General features: G+C 41.1%; 1 protein-coding gene and 1 long non-coding RNA gene across 2 annotated transcripts; both read left to right on the plus strand.

The window, feature by feature from the left end:
• Positions 1 to 1,862: 1,862 nt before the first annotated feature.
• LOC125579969 lies at positions 1,863 to 3,160 on the plus strand. Its single transcript, XM_048743892.1, has 4 exons — positions 1,863 to 2,707; positions 2,799 to 2,924; positions 3,030 to 3,068; positions 3,151 to 3,160. Exons 1-4 carry the CDS (start codon positions 2,553 to 2,555, stop codon positions 3,158 to 3,160), a joined length of 330 nt encoding a protein of 109 aa, XP_048599849.1. The 5' UTR covers positions 1,863 to 2,552.
• A 129-nt stretch (positions 3,161 to 3,289) lies between these two features.
• LOC125580862 lies at positions 3,290 to 3,814 on the plus strand. The gene is made up of 2 exons (XR_007318606.1): positions 3,290 to 3,357; positions 3,453 to 3,814. It is a non-coding gene; the product is annotated as an uncharacterized LOC125580862 (long non-coding RNA).
• The last annotated feature ends 13,178 nt before the right edge of the window (positions 3,815 to 16,992 follow it).

Genomic DNA, 16,992 nt, shown 5'->3' on the forward strand with positions numbered 1-16,992 from the left:
TCAAATTTCAAACAGACCTCTAGATTTCAATACGAAAAAAATCCGGATTCATGACAGGAACAAAAGTGTAAGCCACGAAGAACCCTATCACTGCAGCACGACCTGCAAGACAAAAACTTCAAACTTCAAATTATGTTTAGCTGGAAAGTACGCACGAAATGTAAATCACCGTTAATTGAGGAGTTGATATTCTTGTGATGATATTGCTTCATCCATGCCCACCTTTGGATAATCGAGGTATCGAAGAGAAAAAACCGTTAGTAGTTGTTTCTAGGTTATCTTCAAGCCATTTTCTCCTCTTTGCCTCTATAAGTAAAGCAATAACACACATTAAACAATCAATCACTCATCTCCTTATACCTTATTACAAAACCAAAGCAATAAGCTTACATAAAATGAGTGCAGAACTGAAATAAAGATTCGAGCTTTAGAGGATCTAACCATCAACTATCACCGAATCCCGATCTGTTTTGCCTCGAATTGTTTCAGATCCAAATTTCCATTAACTCACTTAGCATCTTGAAAGAATGATCTCCGCCGTAGTGGTTGGCAAATCAGTCTCGTCTCCTCCATTATCAAACACAGAGGACCTTTTCGTTGGAGATTTAGCCGGCACCTCCTCTACAGAAACGGAAGCAGGATTCGGAATCTCCACGGTGGTTGCAGAAAGAGGACCAGAAGAGTGAGAGATCTTGGGGATAAGATTAGGGTTTTGAAGTGAAGCAGAGATTGCTTCCATATAACCGCAAAGTAGAGGGCTTAGTCTGATCGAGAAGAAACGAACATGTATAGATATTCAAGTGAAGGATGATAACCTTTATATAGGTGTAGATACACCATCTTACAAAGAGTAAACACACCTTTAATGTCAGATCGTGCTTCACATTGATTTGTAACTCTCAGTTTTTCAACTGATTAGAAGAGAAAACCGAACAGTGATTAAAAAAAAAAAAGGAAACAGAACAACACTGAAAAATTCTTTTTGGTGTTAAGAAGATGCCAAACCTTAAAACAACGTGTTGTTCATAAACGATATATGGGCCTCTCGGTATCAGGCTTAACTCTGTGATCAAAACAAACAATGGAATGCATGAGCCCAATGTCTCATTAATGAAACGAAGTGTATTGCAAGAAGAGACACGTGTCGCGCTCACAAAAGCCGACTTTGTGACATGGACGTCTACGTGGCGCGTCCAGGAGAGAGATAACTCTCTTTTATATATATAGATAGATTGTTGCCATAATTTTTTTGTTAGAATATTTTGGAAATTCATTAATTAAAGAGGAAAAAACAAAGAATCGTAAAAGGTAAGTTATTAATAACTTCAGTGGCATGACATTGTAAATAAGTAGTAAATCTTAGGGTTATTTTTTATTTGTACTCCTATTTTAATAAGGTAGATATATACAATGAGGTCATAGAGACATTTGATGCTAGACGATACTTTTCGTGGAGAAATAGCTCAGCTACCCAAAAAAAGTCTATAAAACTTAACTGTTAATTATGTTTAGTAACTAAAATTTTACATGCATAAAATTCTATGCCAAATATATATACATTATGTTAAAATATATACATTAATTTTTATATATTTCCTTAAGTTTAAATATATATATATATATTTTATTAAACATCTGATAATAAATATTATTTAAAAAAATTAGATTATACATACTTAACTTATACATTAAAAGTGTTACCAATCAACTATTTTTATAAAATGGTAACTCCTACTTATACATCAAACTCACTATATAATTCTACAGTTTTTACCGCATAATTTTACTGAAGATTACATCGAATTGTAACATTTACTGTAACTCAACACTGATACTACATGTTACCAAACCCGGTCCGAAACCCTATTAAAATTCTCAAATCGATTTCATCCTTTAGAACCCTAAAATCTAAAAAACCATCGAAGAAGAGAGTATGAGTAACCCATAAGTTGTAGTATGATGAATGAATCTGGAAATTCGAGTGGAGTCTCTGGAGCTCGAGCAAGAGGCCGCGTTGTTGGTGTGCCGAAGAGATGTTGGTGCGGAGAATTAACACGTGTCCCTTTCAATCATACACTGCGTTTTGTTTGAATCGTTTATGGGATTTATGAGTGCATAGCAAGTGGGCTTAGACTAACGTGATTTGGGCTCATGACCAAACAAAATCATAGCCAACTTGTCACCTTCTCCTTCTTCAGACATAGCGGCCATGGATTTCTAGGGTTCATCATGTCGTGGGAGCTCTGATTAGGTCAACCGGCTATGGAGTTTCAGGAGGTTTATGTTACACGAATCGTCATGAAGAAGCTCTGGATCGAAATCTGTTTGTGACGTTTCGTCTGAGGTTCTTCTCCCTCCGACCGTTACGGATGCATTGATTCGTGGTCTTAACTCATTCTCTGTCTTATGAAAACACAACTGATATTAGAGAAAATGTTATATCAGATTATCCTGAAACAATGACAATGGAAGAATCGAGTTTAGTTCGAGAGTTACAAAAAGTAAAAACTCTGGGTTAATGTCCATTTCATCATGACAATTCCTCGGTTGATATGCTTTTGTATTTCTTCATGATCATCGGGGCCTGCATGTGTTCTTGTGCTGTTGGTGGATTTTATATGAGGATGAGAAACCAGCTGCTAAAAAGGCAGCTCCTGCTACCAAGGCTGCAAGCAGTTCTGAATCATCTGACGAAGATTCTGATGAGGTTAGATTCTGTACTTAACTTGATGATTAAGCAGCTTCTGATGTCCTGTATTTTGAATCGTTGTTGATTTGTTTGATATTTGTCATTGCAGGAAAGTGAAGATGAAAAGCCTGCAGCTAAAAAGGTTACCAAGGCAGCTAAAAAGGATAGCAGTAGCGATGAATCTGATTCTGACGAATCTGAGAGTGAAGATGAGGAAGAAACCCCAAAGAAAAAGGTGTGAGAAATGTTTCATTATGATTTCAAAATATCAAAGTTGAGTTTTTATTGCATAGTTTTATTTAACTTACTGTTTGCTGATCCAATGTTTTTACTAAAACAGAACGCTGATGTTGAAATGGTGGATTCTGAGGAGAAACTGGTAAAGAATCCCCCAAGTTTCTCTAATTTCGTTTATGGATCATTCTTTGAAGTTAATTTGTGTTTCATCCTTTGTCTTTCAGCATAGGATGATACTAATAGAAATATTCAGAGTGTTCGAGGGGACAGTCTCATCTCGGCACTTGAGGTAATATTATTTTCAAATTCTTCTTTTTATGCTTCATATTATGTATATGTAGTTCCTTATTATGTTTAACCAGGGAAGCTTGAAGATCATCAACCACCATCCCTACTTCAAATGGAGTTACAAAGCATAGACAGATTCTCAGGTATTAATTGCTTAAACCTCATCCTTCCTCACTCATTTTATTTCATTCATTTCTATTAGCTGATGAATTTTATTTGTTTTGTTCCTATGTGTCAGAGAGTAGTCGTCCACAGGTGCATCAGGAGGTGGTGACGGTGAGAGATCAGCTGGAGAAAAAAGAGCGGGATCTAGGATTGTCGAGTCAAAGTGAGAGGAGACAAAGCCAGAGATTCATGACGAAGACAAGATAGACAAATTTACAAGGGAAGACATTGGTTTTTGTTTCTACGTACATACACATTTTCAGCTAAATGACAGGCTTTCCTATTTATTATTATATCTACTCTCTTATATGCTTCGTGAAAGCACTATGTTATGTTGATCTAGGACGTAAAATGTAATTTATGTCAATTTTCTCGGAATAATGAACATGTTGTAAAGAGAGATTTTTGTTTTTGAGGAAACAACAGTTGTAGCTATATTTTTTTTTGGTTGCTAATGGGGTTTGGCTTGACATTTAAAAAAATATTAGAGGCACAATCAAATATCATTTGAAATGGGTTGCTTGAAGCCCCTATTGTTGTTTCATTATGTATTCTGTTCTTGAGATACCAAGAAAGTGCATCATAAAACTTCCACACATTGTAATTCATTTACCCGTCATTTATCAATGGTTACATGCTTTCCTAGCTTTTTGGTACCTAGCTTTTCCTTCCTCAATAGTCATGGTTACATGCCTTCCTTAAACTCTTTTTGCTGAAGAGAATGTAGGACGTCTTGGATGAAAAACGTTGGTGTGTTTTTTTTTTTGGAAACAAAACGTTGGTGTGTAGAACAGCCAAAGAAAAGTGAATCTCAACACTTGAAAGATGCAAATGGGGCGCTGAGTCCACATACATGTTCTGTGGACTCGGCAAGTTGAATAATTTTCTTACTTTAGTGATCTTACTTTCTCGCACAATATCCTAATTAATATTGTGGGAACCGAAATTCGCACTGTCGATTTCCGTTTAAATAAGGAAAATAGGAGAACCCTAGTTTCCCAGAGGTCCTGGATATCTGCTAATACCACACGCCAAGCAATCAGAACACGAAACGAAAACAGTAATAAAATAAGAAATCGAAAAAGAGAGCAAGATAGTTCTTATTCCGAATCTGCGTTTGAGCGTTTACAACAAGATAGGTGCCTGGGCTACGAGAGCTGTCGGCGAGATTCCTAGTTCTAAAACCCTAAGACGGAAAAAACCTAATTGAGTCGCAACTCGAATAACAAAAACGGAAAAATGCCTAAATCGCTCTAAGTGCTAAGTTTGCTCTGAGAAAAGTCCTCCCCCATGCCTCTCGCCTAGAACTCCTTATATACTGGCTCCAAGGTCGGTTCACGCTTTTCCCCTTCTGCCCTTAAGCCGTCATAGCATAAAAATGGAGATATTCCATTTTTCTCCGATCTTCGTAATTATCTTCAAATTTTCGTATTTATCTGCGGAAACTTGACATTTATCTTTTCTTGCGAACCAAGCGTAAACCGTCCCGCGGCTTACGGGTCGTTGGTTAAGAAATCGTAAGTTGGACTCCGAGTCATGTCTTAGGTCCCTTTGGGCCGTTTTCCGACTCGAAGCGTTTATTACGGCTTTTTTCGATAAAGAACGAGCTTTCCGCGGTTTTCATGATAAAGTTGGACCGATAACTTAGAATAGCGCGGGATCGCGAAATGGGTTCGCTACGGTCTTCGGGAGACAGCATCGAAGGGTAGACGAGAACGCATGGACTAATGTTGTATCGACGTTCCGGAAGAGCTCGGTCGCTACGTAGCGACCGAGCCTTGGCTTGGTCGCTACGTAGCGACCGAGCTCCTGCTCGAGCTTGGTCGCTACGTAGCTTGGTCGCTACGTAGTGACCGAGCTCCTGCTCGAGCTTGGTCGCTATGTAGCGACCGAGCTCCTGCTCGAGCCCGGTCGCTACGCCTTGGCTCGGGCTCGGTCGCTACGTAGCGACCAAGCCCGCTACTCAGCGACCGAGTTCCTGCTCGAGCCCGGTCCTTACGTAGCGACCGAGCTCCTGCTCGAGCCCGGTCGCTACGTAGCAACCGAACTCCTGCTCGGGCTCGGTCGCTACGTAGCGACCGAGCTTTGGCTCGAACTCGGCCGCTACGTAGAGACCAAGCGGAACGTGTGTTCTGTTGCTGCGTAGCGATCCTTTTCGAGCTCTTGTTTGATGACTCGCGTTTCTTCCGCAAAGCTTTTCGTAAAGAGGAGTCTATTACGAAAAAGTATTTGTCGAAGAAGGTTTCTACGTTTTTCTTCTTCGGGGATTTGGACGTTAACTTCGTCGTAACCGTTTTCGACCCCAACAGTTAGCCCCCCAGCTCGTTGGGAGTGTGGATTTTTAGCGAGGTCCCAATGGACGGTATGGCGAGTTCGGATGAGACTGGTGTATTTGGGCGAAGTTCATGTCCAAAAATCCGCGAGTAAATAGTAACTTCTCATGCCTATAAGAAGGGAGGTAATTTCTTCACAATCTTCATACTTACCCATTCTCATAGAGAGATTTCTCTTGAAAATTTCATTTTCTTTCTCTCTATCATTTTCTTCTTGATTAAAAAAGAAAAACACGAGATGTCGAGTAAGAAGAAGAGTTCGAAGAAAGGGCCCTTGGCCGCGAACGTTTCCGGAGAGCTTCGAGTGCCGAAGATAGAATTCGTTCCTCACTCAGTAGACCCAGTCGAGAACGAGGCATGGTGGGTGGTGTGTTACGGTTCGATCACGCCTCCCAAAGAAAAATTGTTCCCGGTCATGAACCATCGCCCGGTGGAGGCAGGTGCGCCGAGTAGGAGTACCAGTGAATTCCTCGAGGTCATGCGGTCGTTCTACCATATTTCGGACGCGGTGGAATTCAGGGTTCCCCGTCAAGGAGAATGCGCTTGTAGTCCCCCAGAGGGCTTTGTTACTTGTTACGAGGCATTCGTAGTGCGTTGCCGTTTGTGGTTTCCAATCCCCGAGATCATCGTCCGTGTGTTGGGTCGTTTCGGGGTGGCGATAAGCCAACTGAATCCTCTTAGTATCCAGCACCTTGTAGGGATCCTGGTCCTGAGTTACGAGCATGGTCTCTCCCTCACCGTTGATCACTTCGAAGCACTTCTTCGATTACAGATCATCAAGGACACGGACACGTATAGGCTGGTTCCTCGGAACTTCATGTCAGTGATAAAGGGGTTTACTTCTAACTTCAATTCGTGGAGGAATTTTTTCTTCTTCTTCGTTGTAGACGCAGCGTCCGTCGAGGAGAGTTGTATCCCACTATTTCGGAGGTTGCCGAACGATTATCCCTTTATCAACCCTCTCGCTCCGTTTCCTGAGGACATTATTGCGATGAGAGATCTGCTCATGAATGGTCCTTTTTTCTGGACTTCCTTTACGCCGAAGAGGGTTCGAAAGGCGCTGAGGTTTGTGCATCCTAGTCCTGCTTTGGGCGGAGAGACAGGAGTGATTCCGAAACTGAAGACCAAGGTCCCAATATCGCTCCCGCGATTGCGACGGGGTCGGATCCTTCGAAGGGGAAAGATATTGATCTTGGCGATCTGGAGTTTTCGGTGGATGATTGCACGCTTCCAGGATGGGATCCGAACCTTTCTTTCGGCGATGGAAGCGGTACGAGCGGGGTCCCTATTCCGGACTTTGATGATTTCTTCGCTGGTCTTCCATCAGGCTTTGATGTTCCTCCGGCCACGAGCGAGTCGGAGAGGCCGAGAATTGTTACGGAAGGATCTCGTATCATTAACGGGGTATAAACTTTAAGATTTCTGACGATCGTTATTTTTTTGCTTATAACGTGTCAATCGGTGTTATAGGGTTTGAACTTGCTTGGATCGGCCATTGAGGCGAGCCATAGAGAGGCAATGATCTATCGCTTTAAGGCGGAGAAAGCGGAAAAGGATCTTGCCCGTATGCGAGACGAGATGCTGGTGCGAGACGCTCAACTCGCTCGTGATCATGCCAGGGCTGTTCGTAGGGCGGAACGGAAGGGCAAAAGGGAAATCGTCGAGGTGATGAAGACTTGAGCTTCCCAATTCCAGGTAGAGTACGGGAATCTTAAGGGCGCTTTCAACTCGCTGGGTGACTTCCGTGAGTGTCGTGGCTCCATCGGGAGCCTTTGGAAGACGCAGGAGGATGATTACGTTTTCGAGAAGGAAATGAAGTTAATGAAGGGTGGCATGAAGGATCATGCTCACGCTGAGGCGACCATTCCTCCGATCGATGGGAAGATTCAGGGATTCTGGGATCCCATCCCGGTTTCTCCTGATACCGTAGAAACTACGACTGATTTTGCCGGCGACGATGAGGAAGTGAACTTTCCCGCGGATGCATTTGGAGCTTCCTTGTCCGGGAGTTTTAACTTTGATCTTTAAGCGATTTGACGGGAATGAGTTTTTTCCCTTTATCTAGTATTTAGCGGCCGAGTGTGGCCCTTGTTCATATATGTCTGGCCGAGTGTTGCTTTCGAACTTTGTATGGGCCTATTTTGGCCATTTTTTTTTCGGGATTGGCCGTTGGTGGCTCTGAACCCCTAGATGTTTGTTTGAGTTACTTTGTTCTGAAGTAAACATGAGTTGTCATCTCATATTTATCTTCGTTGAGGCGTTCAATCTGTTAGTTTGTTCGAGACGTGAGTTTTCGTAAAAATTATTCACGATTTTTCGGGAACGTTGAGATATGAACGAAGAGACATGTTTTAGGATCTCGTATCGTTTAGATATCATGTCTTTGAGATGTATGAGACCAATGCGATGGGTTTAGGGCAAGACCTAGGTTTACTCTCAGTTTTAAGGTTTATGCAGTGACTAGCCGGCTATCGGTTTTCCTGTTGCGATTTCTACCGTATTCGTACCGATTTAAAGTCCGCGATAGGTTCTCGGCTTATTCGACTTGTATGGTACGAATCGAGCATCTTTCCAGAGACAATTTTTAAGCCAACTGGAAGTGTTAGACCAAAATTTCGGATTTTTTTTGTAGCGCGCTTTCGTCCTTGTGTTGGACGTTTGAAGATCAAAAGAGTGATCAAGTTGCGTTTGTTTAAGACGGCTGATGTGTTCGTCGGGGCCAATCGACGAACGGAGTGTAAGATTTGTAGTGGTCGCGTTTGGACAATTTGTTCGTATCATCTCGATTTTTAACTTGGCGACGTCTCGCAGTTATTTCGAAGACTATACGTATATTTCGGTGCTGAAGTGAGATTGTTTTAAAAAGGAACGACGCGTATTGATCGTAAAAATTTTCAAAATCTCTATGGAATTTGATTACAATAACGCATATTTTCCTATGTGGGAGTATACGAGTATACGTACCCACTCCCCCCCCTTTTTAGAGAGGGGGATAGCTGAACTCGTTTTTGATGAGCTGCCTACGTACCCCTTTCGAGGATCAAGCCATCTCGTAGTTCTGTTTTGTGACGTGAGCGTTTTCACTCGGCATGGTCGCCGCTGACCGCCTTGATCGAGACGATCGTGGCTGGGCAGTGTTCTCTTCCGGATGTCCCGGTTGAGTTGGTGCACCACATATCCCAGAGGTGCCATTTAATCATAGACTTCAAAAAACAACCCGACTCCAATCTAGTGTCATGCACGTTTCTTTTCAGTTTCTCCTCAGAACGTCAAAACAGACATAGAATCTGTTGAAAACGTCAATCACATCTTCATTTCTCAAGCAGTCTAGCTCAATGGAAGAATTAAAATTTGACCTTAACTTGTGTTTCGCAAGGAAGCACTGTCGCATACTGTTTCTGAATCCCCAGATAGCTGCGACTCCGTTAGCATGTTGGCATTGCGCCTTAGTAACATTGAGCTTCCATTTTCCCCTGACCAGCTCCTCAACCTTCATGGACATGAAATACTCAGGTTCTTCTCTAATCTTGTCAACGAACAAGGGAGCTATTTATGGAACTTTGAGCATCTCACAAATATCCGTAGGAACACATGTATGATTCTTCTTCAACATATTCACCTGCCATTTGTTGGGAGAGTTTGCTAAGGATGAGCAGTAAATGCGTCAAAGCAACATTTGCCTTGGATGATGATTTGGGGATTTAGGTTTTTAGGGTTTCGAATTGGGTTAAGTCAGGTCTCAGGTCGGTTTATAAGATCCAATTGTATCTGGTCGATTTAATCGGATTTATATTCTCTAATTAGGTCGTTTTCGGTTTAGCTAGGTTAGTCAATGGTTAAGTTCAAAGATAGAGAATACTAACCAACTTTAAACTGCTATCTGTCAGTATTAGTTTGTCCTTCATAATTTGGGTGGAAACGGGTTTCGATTTTTTAGATCGGAGAAAAATTGGTTGTTATACTTCATTTGTGTGCAGTTAGGCCAAGGTTGAAACATTGTATACATTTGTTATTATATGATAGTTATTGTGTGGGAACAGGTAGTTAACCCCACGAAATAAATACATGAGTTTTGTTCGTATATCGATAGATAAGAATAATAAGAAAGACACACACATATATATATAACCATTATCTCTCCGTCGTTGTTCTTCTTCCTTCATCTCACCTAAGTTACAATATATTACCAGCACGAACTCTCTTTATAACAGCAAGGGGAAGTTTAATTTATGTCTTTCAATATATTTAATTTATTTTAATTTTACTATTGTTCCGGAGTGATAGGCTTTGCTTTCTTTGTTTAATTTTTTGGGATGTTTAGTGTTGCCTTTCCGACTGATCGTTATGATAGGTTATGCTTTTACGATCAGAGGATCATGTAGTAGGCTTTGCCTCCGTGAATAAAGTATATGGTCAAAATGGTAGGTACTATGCCTGCTCGGACCATATGAAAAGCTTTGCCTCCTTGAAAAAATAATAATCAATATGGTAGACTATTTCTCCTCAGATCATGTAGTGGGGCTCAGCCTCCGATATTATTTAACTTATTTTCATTAAATTTTTACATTTAAATAATGCGTTTAAATTTTGGGATTTTTGCAAAAAATAACTCAAAACCCAAAGTCAAACACAAAACTAACCTATGATTTTTTTGGAATTTTAATTTGCCCTATTCACCCCAAAAGTTCAGATAATTCACAAATATACCATTACTTTTTTATATTTTTTTCGAAAATGAAAATTTTACTTTACCATCCTCATCTTCCTCGAGTATTTATAATATTTTCATTGCCATGAATACACCAACCACCATTAACAACCAATTTGAAGCTCATAATGCACCTAAAAATCGTTTTTACTCCTCCTATTTTATTTCTTATGTTCTAAAATAATATCTCTTTCATTTTTTCTCTATATTCATCCAAAAAACTGAAGATTTTGATTCTAAACTTTTTAAGGTTCGTAGAGCCATTCAAGCTTAAGATACTTGGTCATTAACAAATGGGTCACTTTCGTGTTGAACTTTTTTTTGCTTGGAGAAGCTAAGGAAGTTATCTCACTGGTTGAATGCATGAAATCAAATTTTTTTCCCAGATCTGTTCGCCAGAAGACTTACGCATAAGCCTTCTAGTCGTAGAAGACTTATACGGAAGTCTTCTGGTCAATGCATAGATTAGTTTTGTAATTGACTTTATGTCTGTTGTTAAGAGACGACTTCCCTCGAAGTCTTCCACCTTTTCTTTGTTAACAAAAAAATCTCGAAAATACCAGAGAGACTTACTGGTAAGTCTTCTTGGATAAGCAGGTTAGTTTTTCAATTGACCGACTTGTGTCATAAATTTAACTTTCTTCAAAAGACTTACGTGGAAGTCTTCAAACAAAAGACTTCTGCGGAAGTCTTCTCAACTGTCGGTGAAAATCTTCTTACTGTCGGTGAAAGTCGTATTGTGTTACTTTTGCAATTGAAAAATAAAAATTAAATATTTAATTTTAGTTAGAAGACTTCACAGAAGTAACCTGAGTCGACTTACATGGAAGTCTTCCGACTGTGAGAAGACTTACACTAAGAGATCGAAAGACTTCTTGGAAGTCTTCCATGTAAGTCTTCTAGTAAAAGTCAAATTTCTGACACAATTCGGTCAACTGCAAAACTAACATGTTTATCACAGAAAACTTATAGGGAAGTATTCTCTGGTATTTTCGAGATTTTTTCAAAAACAAAAGTAAGCCAATATTTATAAAAGAAGACTTCCAAAGAAGTCTTGTGTAGAGTAGACTTCTGTGTAAGTCTTTCTTTGTAAATTTTCAATTGAAAAAATGATCTAAAGGGATAAACATGTTAGTTTAAGAGGGAGTCTCCTTTGTAAATTTCCACGGAAGCCTTCTGCGTCAATGTTTAAGAAATTTTCATTTTCTCTAAAACTATAAAGACTTTTTAACATTTTCTTGTTAATTCATGCATATTAGTCGATATTGGGGCTACTTTCATTACTTAATTAGTTTTAGTTATGGGGTTATCAACATTCATGTTTATTAATGTTCCTAGCTAATTCTATAAGTCTTCACGGGAAGTCTACTCGGTTTAAGTTTTTGTAAAACTTGCATTTTCAGCTTCAAGATATATTTTTCACTTTCAAAAGTGCAAGTAACTTCAAAAATATCAAGTTATATAGTTTAATGTGTCTTCTTAGATCATAAGATATACTTTTTAACTTTCATAAAATTTGAAATTTTAATTTTTCACTTAAAATTTGAGTTTCCCGCTTTAAATTTAAGTCTTACGAGAAGTCTAGAAGACTTCCCAAAATACTTCTAGTAAAATTGTTGTGGGAACCGAAATTCGCACTGTCGATTTCCGTTTAAATTAGGAAAGTTAGGCTCCCGGATATCTGCTAAACCACACGCCAAGCAATCAGAACACGAAATAATGACGAGAAAAATAAGAAATCGAAAAGAGAGCAAAATAGATCTTATTTTGAATTTGCTTTTGAGCGTTACAACAAGTTAAGAGCCTGGGCTACGAGAGCTGTCGGCGAGATTCGTAGTTCTAAAACCCTAAGACAGCAAGACCTAATTGAGTCGCAGCTCGAATAACAAAAACGGAAAATTGCCTAAAATTGCTCTAAGCGCAAAGTTTGCTCTGAAAAGTTCCCTCTTTGTGCCTCTCGCCTAGGACTCCTTATATACTCCCTCCAAGGTCGGTTTGAGCTTTTCTCTTCCTGCCCTTAAGCCGTCATAACTCAAAAATGGAGATATTCCATTTTTCTCGATCTTCATGATTATCCGCGGAAGCTTCACATTTATCTGCAGAAATTTGACATTTATCATTTCTTGCGGACTAAGTATAAACCGCCATAGTCTCCATGGGCTTTTCCATAAAAAATCGTAAGTGGGCTTCCAATCACGTTTTAGACCTATTTGGGCTGTTTTTCGATTCGAAACGTTTATCACGATTTTTATCGATAAGAATGAACTTTTCGCGATTTCTATCGTAAAGTTTAAATGGGTCGTACTCCAATCGATGGGAGTGAGGAATGATACGACTGTGGTACATGGGAGCTAGCATTGAGGAACAGACGAGAATACACGGATTTGGGTCATACCTGTTGATAGATGTCCGAGACAGTTCGGTCGCTACGTAGCGACCGGGTCCGCGATGGATCGGTCGCTACGTAGCGACCAAACAAATGGCTTAGTCGGTCGCTACATAGCGACCGACTCGATTGAGGGTCGTTCGCTACGTAGTGACCGACCGAGGGGCTTGGTCGGTCGCGACGTAGCGATCGATTCGTTGCGGATCGGTCGCTACGTTGCGACCGACTCGTTGCGGATCGGTCGCTACGTAGCAACCGGCCGAGAGGCTTAGTCGGTCGCTACGTAGCGACCAACTCGTTGCGGATCGGTCGCTACATAGTGACCGACCAAGAGGCTTGGTCGGTCGCAACGTAGTGACCGACTAATTCGCGGGTCGGTCGCTACGTAGTGACCAACTCGTTCGCGGGTCGGTCGCTACGTAGTAACCGACTCGTTCGCGGGTCGGTCGCTACGTAGCGACCGACATAGTGGCTTGGTCGGTCGCTATGACTCGTTTGTGGGTTCGGTCGCTACGTAGCGACCGACTGAGTGTCTTGTTCGGTCGCTACGCGGGTCGGTCGCTACGTAGCGATCGGCGGATGGCCGAGCTGGTCGTTTGGTCTGTTCAGCCTTCACTAAAACGGGCATAACTTATGCTACCGGATGCTGATTGACCGCAGACCGGTAGCATTGGAAAGCCAACTCAAATCTCTATCTTGTGTCAAACGATGGGCTCAATCAAACAACATGAAGGTCTTCACCCATAACTAAACATCTGACGCGTTTGCGCAGTTCTGCACCTCAAAAGGTCCGAACGAACGAGTTGGACTGCGTGTTTGGTTCCGTGATCCATTTATCTCGAGTCTTTTGCTCAGGAGCTTTTGTCGAGAGTGTGTCGAGGAAGCTTTCGTACAGAAACACAATTTTTGGACGTTTATTTCGAGATAACCGTTTTTGACCCAACAATGTTTGCGTCTTGTTATCGATAAAATATATCAAGAACTCCGTCATATAACCTTTTCTATAAAAATTATACGAAATTTATATTGCGAGAAATATTTTCCGGGAACTTTTAGACATTGATTTCGTCGTGACTGATTTTGACCCCAACAGTTAGCCCCCAGCTCGTTAGAATTGTGAGCTTTTAGCGTGAGGTTCTAGCGAGTGACTTGGAAAATTAGGCAAGTTAGGAAAGTTACGCGGAATTAATGGTTGAAAAGGTCCGTTGTAAGTGTTCTTCTCGTTCTTCTGAGAGTGGAATGCAATAAGATCGGGGCTGCCCCTTGTGAAGGCTGCCTATGTACCCTTGTTGAAGGGATCAATCCTTTCGTAGTTCACCCTAGAGTTGAGATTCTTAAGACCTGTTTTCCAGTGAGACCTTTACGGTCCAGTTTATATGTCGTGTAGAGGTTGTAGAACCTAAAATCTACACTAAGTATTTGATAGTGATCGGGAGTTCGATCTGGGGAAGAAAAAGGGTGTGGGCAACGATATCCTTAAGACACAACGATTTAATCAGGTATGAGTCGGCGAAAATGGATTATATTCACAGGTCGAATATCATAAAAATATCGGGAAAGAGAAGATCATGACTGAACTCGAGAACGAGCTGCCTACGTACCTGTCGTGGGATCAAGTCTCAACGTAGTTCAGTTATCATCATCTCGAAAGAGATGTCGGTTTCATCGGTCTTGAGCAAGACGTCGGGTTTGGCGGTCCAGATCGATACATCGAGTTCGTCGGTTCTCAGGAGAGACATCAACTTCGTCAGTTTTCAGGAGAGACATTGAGTTCGTCAGTTCTCAGGAGAGACATCGAGTTCGTCAGTTCTCAGGAGACGTCGGTTTTATCTCTTACCATCTCGGGAGAGATGCCGTTTACCTCCTTTAGAACGAGACCCCATTCACGAATGGGGAACGAGTTGAACTCGAGATGGTCGATTACGATATCGTTAGATCGTGCATCGTACGAAGGATAAGTCTTGTTCTTCAACAAACGTGGAGACGTATTAGACTGATAGAGAAACGTGTATGATGATGTGTAGTAAACCCTTTGTCTTATTGATCTATGTTAACGCATGAAGCCTGGATTCACTAAGTGCACACGTCTCCTCCTTAATAATAATGGTAATGGATGGTGTTTTATTTGTCGTTGTGAGCCCCCGTAATGTCTCTTGGAAAATGGCCTTATAAATCAATTGCTTTGTCTTTTTATAAGGGTTTCAAGTTGTTGCACGTGCTTCCTAAAATTCAGTCTTTGACCTCTTCTTACGTCCATGTGAGTCCGAGAGATCGGTAACTAACTTTTGACTTCGTCTTTGATGTTTAGTAACAACACGAGACTTGGTGATGAATTATTGTCCCACAATAATTTCTATAATAACATATAATTATAGTAGGAGTGATTTGGTACAAATCATGGTCCAACAGAGGTTATCAGGCATGTTGCTGCCAATGGCATTTTATATTGGTGTAGAGGGAAGACTACGAGTTGTCATCTCGTAATCTAAATCTGTGTGAACTGCTATATTCGTGATCTGTTTCGAGAGTTTTACGCAGTGCATAAACTTGCGGGATTTCTGAAGATGCTCGAATATTAGCCAAGAGACAAATTTTGGGATCTCGTACCAGGGTGTTTGATACTATGCCTAGAGATGTTAGAGACTAGTGTGCTGGGTTTAGGGCAAGACCTAGGTCTAATCACGGCTTTAGGGGGTGCGATGACTACTTCGGCTTACGTTTCCCGTATCGTTTTTGACCTGATTCCATCCGACTTTAAAGTCCGCGATATGTTCTAGGCTTACGTGACTTGTATGGTAGGAATCGAGCATCTCTTCGAAGACAATTTTTAAGTCTCCCAAAAGTGCTGACCAAAATTTTGGGGTTTTTTTATATAGCGCTATTACCCTAGTGTCAGGTGTACGAGAGCTATCTCTACGAAATGGCTAAGTATGTTTAGGACGTTAAGAGTTTGTTGTGATCAGCAACAAACTTATCGGGAGATATTACCGTTTTTGAGTCTTGGCGAAGAATACGTGTTTGAGAAGATGTTAGTAGGTATGAGTGTTTGGTCTTCCAAGAAGGTGCCTTTATCGAGGAAGGTAATTTTGTGGAAAAATGGTTCTTCAGGCGTCTGCGACGTCTCGCAATGCTGAAGATTGATTTTTCTTTCGTATGCCGCGTTTCGTGCTCGAAATGTTCACGGGCTTTAAGATGTTTCGCGATATTGTAAGGGTTTAGTCTTAACCCTGCGTCGGAGAAACTTTTTTGGTTTGTCTGCGGATGTTCGCAGGCAAAACTGTTATTGATGTTCAGATGCTAATAGTTTGATTTGCGATTGACGAATTAGGACCGAGGAGTCGCGTAAATTTGTCCATGGGAAGAAGTGTTTTCCTTCATAGTGCTTTATGAAGTGTTGGCCTTCTGAGATCTATTTCGTGCATTTTTTGGATGTTTCGTATAGCTCTAGGAGCTTTGTTACGAATTTTTCCTTACATGCCGCGTATTATGGGAAAACATAACGGGCTTAAAGTGAATTGTGGAATGTATCGAACTTGGTCGATTGTCGACAAGTTTTGGTTTTCCGTTAACCGTTTGGTTGTTAAGGCTGAGTTTCGTTACGAAGAATTTATCATATGATTTCCGACTGTGGGCTATACGATAATTATTCTCTTAATAGTTACACGGCATTTTTATACAAATCGTAGATTGTCGTTACGCTGTTAAGTGATGGAGCGATGGTTTCTCAAATAGTTTGGCTTGACGTGAAGGATGTGTTCACTCAGATAGCCAAGGGTGCTGTAGGTCAAGGATTAGACCATGGTACTTTAACATTTAAGGTCATGTTAGTTTACGATCATCCGTAAAGGGGATGGTAAATTCCGGTTTGGACCTTTACTGGAAGGCGTAATTGACTGAGGGCAAAGAGCGCTTGTCGAGATTGATAGGCCAGGTTTGCCAGAGTTATCTGTGTTAAGATGGATGATTGTCATAGAAAACGATTCTATGCTTTAGGTTTCAGTTATTCGATGAATGTTTCGTATAATGTCACCTATAGTCTTATGAAAATTAATTCGTTTTTGTCTGAGGAAGACGTAGCCTAAGAGGTTTGATACAGAACCAGTGCGGAGTCAGTTGCGGGACGATTGCCTGCTCGGATGTGACCTAGGGGAACAAAATGCAGAAGCCAGTGAGCCGCATGGCTAGA

The sequence above is a fragment of the Brassica napus genome, chromosome C1, assembly GCF_020379485.1.
Source record: "Brassica napus cultivar Da-Ae chromosome C1, Da-Ae, whole genome shotgun sequence".
NCBI lineage: Eukaryota > Viridiplantae > Streptophyta > Magnoliopsida > Brassicales > Brassicaceae > Brassica > Brassica napus.

Excerpts from the sequence above, each read along its gene's own strand:
- LOC125579969 (XM_048743892.1), top strand. The coding sequence starts at position 2,553 with ATGCTTTTGTATTTCTTCATGATCATCGGGGCCTGCATGTGTTCTTGT. Across the intron at positions 2,708-2,798 it reads CTGACGAAGATTCTGATGAG|GAAAGTGAAGATGAAAAGCC; the intron begins GTTAGATTCTGT and ends TTGTCATTGCAG. Across the intron at positions 2,925-3,029 it reads AAGAAACCCCAAAGAAAAAG|AACGCTGATGTTGAAATGGT; the intron begins GTGTGAGAAATG and ends TTACTAAAACAG.